Source organism: Gadus chalcogrammus, chromosome 14 (genome assembly GCF_026213295.1).
Source record: "Gadus chalcogrammus isolate NIFS_2021 chromosome 14, NIFS_Gcha_1.0, whole genome shotgun sequence".
Classification (NCBI taxonomy): Eukaryota; Metazoa; Chordata; class Actinopteri; order Gadiformes; family Gadidae; genus Gadus; species Gadus chalcogrammus.
The window spans coordinates 4,038,999-4,045,598 of NC_079425.1; the positions used below are offsets into that span (position 1 = coordinate 4,038,999).

Consider the following 6,600-nt stretch of genomic DNA (forward strand, 5'->3'; position numbering starts at 1 on the left):
TACATCTCAATCCTCTGGACGTCAATCAACGAACTCACAAAGCTCCGTGTGTGTCCGCGGTTGGGCTCGGGCTCTGTGTGTGCTTGCGTGTGTGTGTGTGTGTGTGTGTGTGTGTGTGTGTGTGTGTGTGTGTGTGTGTGTGTGTGTGTGTGTGTGTGTGTGTGTGTGTGTGTGTGTGTGTGTGTGTGTGTGTGTGTGTGTGTGTGTGTGTGTGTGTGTGTGTGTACAGGGTAAGGACAGCCCCCTCCCTTATATGGATGCCGCCCCCCGGTGAAACGACAGCGAGCCGTCCCTCCCGTCACGTCGGGGCACGCAGTCCCTGCAGGTCCGCGGGCAGCAGGCAGTGTGTCAGCCGCCTTCAGGATCCACGCTTGCTCGTTGTCTTTAAAACACAACTTGTCAGCAGCGATCGGAGCAGCTAAGAGCAGCCCCGGTTAGGTCGACCGGCCTCCGGATCCCTGTTGCCTCCATCTTGAGTGTGCAGACTGTAGCAGCATCTGGTTGGTTCCGACTCGGCTGTTAAAGGGACAATCCGAATTGTGTTTTTTTTAAGAACATTTGTCATTTCCCGTTGGATTGTGTTTTTTTTTTGTGTTGTTGTTTTTTTTCTTCCTCCCTGCCACTGCGTGGATTACAGCCCCGGCCTTCTGTTCCTCGTCCTGGAGGCAGCTTCGTTGGAGGATAATCCCACTGATGCGCTATCACTACTACTAGGCACCAAAAGTCACGTATCTACCCAATAACAGTGCGTAAAATATCACAGCGCGTCGCGGGTTTAATACAAAGCCGGTGGGGACCGCGTCTGGTGGACCCGTGGGTATAGAGAGACTGAGTTTCTACTCCTGACTGAATGCCAGTTTAACCTCGTTCATTGTGGGATTTAGGAGACAAAAGGTGCGTAAAGTTCTTGGAAACTGTCCGAAACGACATGGCGATGGTGACGTGGAGGAACAGCGAGGACAGCGGCGCTGACAGCCAGGTCTGCGCCATCTCCTCCCCGGTCTCCCATGTGACGGGACCCCACTCCCTGTCCGGGGACCTCACCCAGGGACACCTTGGCGCCGCGTCTTCCCTGGAGCTGAACTCGGCTCCTCGACCGACCACACCGGGGGGCGCACCGGCTTCCCGGGCGGCCACCAGCAACGCGCCTAACGGCTCCATGGAGAAGCAGCAGCAGCAGCAGAGCCAGCACGTCGAGTGCACGGTGTGCGGGGACAAGTCGAGCGGCAAGCACTACGGACAGTTCACCTGCGAGGGATGTAAGAGCTTCTTCAAGCGCAGCGTGCGCCGGAACCTCACCTACACTTGCCGCGTGACGCGGAGCTGTCCTGTGGACCAGCACCACCGGAACCAGTGCCAGTACTGCCGCCTGAAGAAGTGCCTGAAAGTGGGCATGCGACGGGAAGGTACACACACACACACACACACACACACACACACACACACACACACACACACACACACACACACACACACACACACACACACACACACACACACACACACACACACACACACACACACACACGCACAAGAAAAACACAACCATAACGTAGTTCATGTTTAACGTGATATCGGATATATTTCTACAGTTATATATGATATCTGATTGGTTCTGTAAGGGCTACAACCGTCGAATTAAAATACAAAGAGCAACACCGGCCCGTTACTAGGCAGTTTTCTCCCTGTCCATCTCAACCAATCTCTGTGGCTGGACAGATATGGCGGCAAGCTCTTAACGATATCTAAATAATAACACATTGGAGCCAGTAATTATAAATTATGATTGCCTTTAGGCAAGAATATTCGTCATTATCGTTTTATTTGCACAAAGTAACGAAAATGCTTGTTGTGTGTGTGTGTGTGTGTGTGTGTGTGTGTGTGTGTGTGTGTGTGTGTGTGTGTGTGTGTGTGTGTGTGTGTGTGTGTGTGTGCGTCTGTGTCTGTGTGTGTTATAATAATGAATGCTGACCAAATGTGCCACACTAAATGCCTTCTCACATGACCACGGGGGGCGAGACGTCAAAGCCACTAAATGCACATCGATGTGCATGTTGACTGCTGCTTATGTGCACGTAGGCGTGCACATAAGCACGCACGTATAGTTGCTATGCACGTCGGTGTGACGTAGGTGTGCACGTTGCACGTTTTTGCTGCCAAAACATTGGTGTGCCTGTGTGACGCGACCCAAACCCCAAAGATTAAAGTGTGTGTTTATGTTTCCGTGCGTGTGCGTTGGTGTCCGCGCGTGTGCAGCGGTGCAGCGAGGCCGGGTGGTCCCGTCCCAGTCGTACCACGGGCAGTTCTCACTCACCAACGGCGACCCCCTGCAGTGCCATCACTCGTACCTCTCGGGGTACATCTCCCTGCTGCTGCGCGCCGAGCCGTACCCCACCTCGCGCTACGGCGCCCAGTGTCTGCAGAACGGCAACGGCGGCGGAGGCGGCGGCATCCTGGGCATCGAGAACATCTGCGAGCTGGCGGCACGCATGCTGTTCAGCGCCGTGGAATGGGCCCGCAACATCCCCTTCTTCCCCGACCTGCAGGTCACCGACCAGGTGGCCCTGCTGCGGCTGGCCTGGAGCGAGCTGTTCGTGCTCAACGCGGCGCAGTGCTCCATGCCCGTGCACGTGGCCCCGCTGCTGGCCGCCGCGGGCCTCCACGCCTCGCCCATGTCGGCGGACCGCGTGGTGGGCTTCATGGACCACATCCGCCTCTTCCAGGAGCAGGTGGAGAAGCTGAAGGCCCTGCACGTGGACTCGGCCGAGTACAGCTGCATCAAAGCCATCGTGCTGTTCACCTCAGGTGAGGGCGTGGACGTAGAACCTATAGAGCACGCTTCACCTCAGCTCAGGGCGTAGACGTAGAACCTATAGAGCACCTTTCACCTCAGCTCAGGGCGTAGACGTAGAACCTATAGAGCACCTTTCACCTCAGCTCAGGGCGTAGACGAAGAACCTATAGAGCACGCTTCACCTCAGCTCAGGGCGTAGACGTAGAACCTATAGAGCACCTTTCACCTCAGCTCAGGGCGTAGGCGTAGAACCTATAGAGCACCTTTCGCCTCAGCTCAGGGAGTAGACGTAGAACCTATAGAGCACCTTTCACCTCAGCTCAGGGCGTAGACGTAGAACCTATGGAGCACCTTTCGCCTCAGCTCAGGGCGTAGACGTAGAACCTATGGAGCACCTTTCGCCTCAGCTCAGGGAGTAGACGTAGAACCTATAGAGCACCTTTCACCTCAGCTCAGGGCGTAGACGTAGAACCTATGGAGCACCTTTCGCCTCAGCTCAGGGCGTAGACGTAGAATCTTTAGAACACGCTTCACCTCAGGTCGGGGCGTAGACGTAGAACCTATAGAACACTGTTCATCTCAGTTCAGGGCGTAGACGTATAACCTATAGAGCACGCTTCACCTCAGGTGAGGGCGTAGATGTAGAACGTAGAACCTAGATGCAGGAGCTGTAGAAGCTGTAGAACACTCTTCACCTCAGGGGAGGCCGTAGGTGTGGACGGTGTAGAAGCTGTAGAAGCTTTAGAAATGTGTGAAGATGTAGAACCTATAGAGCACACTGCCTCAGGTGAGGACATGGACGTAGAAACTGGTAGAAGCTGCGTCAAGGCCATCGTGCTGTTCACCTCAGGTGAGGGCGTAGAGGTAGAGGATGTAGAAGCTAAAGAAAACACTTAACCTTAGGTGAGGATGTCGCCGTAGAACATGTAGAAGCGGTAGAAAGCGCTTCGCTTGAGATGAGGACATAGAGGTAGGAGCTGTAGAAGCTGCCGAACGCTGTTCACCTTAGGTGAGGACGTAGACGTAGAAGCTGTAGAACCTAAAGGACATTCTTAACCTCAGGTGAGGATATAGAACCTGTATCACCTAACACTGCCCACCTGAGAGGGACTGGAACCTGTCCTGACAAGACAGTAGAACTCTTCCCCTCAGAACTAGTACTGGGATCCCCCCCTGGCTAGTTTATTGAGTTTACAACATTTGTAAAAGGTTGTCTCTAGAACTCTTCCCCTCAGAACTAGTACTGGGATCCGCCCCCTGGCCACTTTATTGAGTTTACAACATTTGTAAAAGGTAGTCTCAATCAATGGTTTATTACTGCATGTGGAAGATTAAGCCTAGCATAGTATTAATCAATTGTTTTTAGCCGTATGTTAGGCTATCTATATATGTGTATATTTATCAATTTATCAAGCTTATTTATCAATTATTTTTAGGCATATGTTATGTGGCTGTAGGCTATATATATATATATATATATATATATATATAAATATATATATATATATATATATATATATATATATATATATAAATTATTTATATATATATATATATATATATATATATATATATATATATATATATATATATATATATATATATATATATATATATATACATATATATGTATATTCATATATATGTATGACAACATAAATATAGATGGATAGGCTATTTTTAGCAGGTATTCCATAGCACTCATGAATTATCAGACAGATGCTGCATTAAACGAAAATTTTATCATGGGTCTCCAAATATACCCTATTACCAAATAAATTATATTTAAAAAATAAATGCCCATTGTCAAGTTAAGAACTCAAACAGTTCCGTAAGCCTTTCGTTCAGGCTTTCTTTTTTTTTACTAAAGCAGAAGCGGATTTAGTATGCCTAGTATAATTATTTTTCCAATTGTCTAACATGTATCATTCTTTGCATTCGGCTTTGAGTGTCGTTGCATAACCCCGGCCATTATATTCATATCATCGCTCGGATTGAATCGTAGCCTACTTAATGCATCCCTCCAAAAAAAAAAAAAAAAGAACAGATGTGTAGTTTTCCCCGTGAAACGAGCGACAGTAATGGTACAGTAACGTAACCGTGCGTAAAAGGACGAAATCGTGGTTGTATGTGTAGGATGGCGTGACGTTAGAGTGCATTTAGAGGGATACCGTCATGGTCTGGGAGGCTGTCAGAGGCCTATTTCTGTCGGTTCTCTACGCATGCGCCCCAGCCGCCGGTTTAGCTGACCGTTCCTTCACCCTGGCGCGTGAGCTCGTCTCTTCCCTCCTCTTCTTCTCCGGCTGCAGATGGGAGAAAATGCTCGCGTCAACTTGTTGGACATGGTGCATTGGTGCCAACCACCCGAAAAAAATATTTGCGCCTAATTGTGTGAAATTGTGTCGAAACAACTCGTCTGTAGTTTCAGGCGCGTTGTCAACATTAACAAGCGCAAATTAAAATAAAAGGCTCATCTTTGCGCTTTGATACAGAATTGAATTGACCTAATCAAGCCAATGAGAGCAAACACTCAAAGTGGAGATAATCAGATTAGGCCCTCCATTAAAACAAAAAGAATAAACGCCGTGCACTCAAAACCCATCCATAACGTGGAAATGAATACACAAAAAGCGCCATCTTGGACTCATGATGGCACGCATGAGCAGAGACCAGAGACGCAGAAGACCTCTCCCAGGGTCTCTTAAACAGTGATTAGACTGCTGCCTGCCACGGCTCGAGCTTTGTTGCTCTGTTTGTTCCCACGACGTCCCAACCCGTGTTTAGCACCCACGGGGGGCCGACTGGGAAACATCGACGAGTCTCGTCTTGTCTGATTATTTTGTGTTTCATCCTCTTCCTCCTCCTCGTCTGTAGACGCGTGTGGTCTGTCGGACGCGGCGCACGTGGACGGGCTGCAGGAGAAGTCCCAGTGCGCGCTGGAGGAGTACGTGCGCAGCCAGTACCCCAACCAGCCCTCGCGCTTCGGGAAGCTGCTGCTGCGGCTGCCTTCGCTGCGCACCGTGTCGTCGTCGGTCATCGAGCAGCTGTTCTTCGTGCGGCTGGTGGGGAAGACCCCGATAGAGACCCTGATCCGGGACATGCTGCTGTCCGGGAGCAGCTTCAGCTGGCCCTACATGTCCCTGCAGTAGGCCGCCTGTGCTGCTGCAAGGAATTCCCAACACCACAGACAGACCCCCACCAACTCCACGTGTCCCTCTTAATACTATTTATTTAAATGTGTGTATTTATAGTGTTTGTTCTGTTTTCAGACACCGGTTCTCCTATATATTCCGTCTCGTGAGGCTGCAGGGATAGCCCCCGTGTCGCGTTTGTTTTTCAATTTTTTTGTATCGCATCGTTTCCAACATGGCACTTTGAATTATTAATAATATGCTACAATATGACGACTGAGCACCGGCCCGCTCGCCTCACCCCAAAAGACCTCTTTGGTGGGTTTATTTCTACTCACGGCGCCCTCTGCATGCAAGAGCCGTCACACTGCAGTACGATATTGTGGCCTCTCTCATGTGGTCATTATTCATATTCATTCGTTCGTTTGCGTTATATTCTATGAACAACAGCATTTTTTTTATTTGAGATAACTATTCATAAAATATTCATAACTACCCATTTATCTGAAGTTGTGTGTGTTGTTGGTCTACCCTCCCCTCCCCCCCAAGATAAATGAAGCAATAAGCATCACTGAGGCCACTGAGGCTCCACTTCACCTCCGGGGTCAAGTCGGGAATTCGGGCTCAGGCCGCCACTGGGCATGCGCAAAAACTGCGACTGCACTCGTTTGTGTT

General features: G+C 49.8%; 1 protein-coding gene across 2 annotated transcripts; it reads left to right on the forward strand.

Moving 5' to 3' along the window:
* The first annotated feature begins 639 nt into the window (after positions 1–639).
* Positions 640–5,943, forward strand: LOC130403537 (COUP transcription factor 2-like). Of its 2 annotated transcripts, XM_056607934.1 has the most exons (4): positions 640–979; positions 1,049–1,406; positions 2,257–2,805; positions 5,669–5,943. In XM_056607934.1, exons 1-4 carry the CDS (start codon positions 929–931, stop codon positions 5,941–5,943), a joined length of 1,233 nt encoding a protein of 410 aa, XP_056463909.1. In that variant the 5' UTR covers positions 640–928. The 2 variants fall into 2 exon arrangements, with proteins under 2 accessions (XP_056463909.1, XP_056463908.1); XM_056607933.1 differs by having other exon boundaries at positions 640–1,406.
* Positions 5,944–6,600: the final 657 nt, after the last annotated feature.

Excerpts from the sequence above, each read along its gene's own strand:
- LOC130403537 (XM_056607933.1), top strand. The coding sequence starts at position 929 with ATGGCGATGGTGACGTGGAGGAACAGCGAGGACAGCGGCGCTGACAGC. Across the intron at positions 1,407-2,256 it reads AGTGGGCATGCGACGGGAAG|CGGTGCAGCGAGGCCGGGTG; the intron begins GTACACACACAC and ends GCGCGTGTGCAG. Across the intron at positions 2,806-5,668 it reads CATCGTGCTGTTCACCTCAG|ACGCGTGTGGTCTGTCGGAC; the intron begins GTGAGGGCGTGG and ends CCTCGTCTGTAG.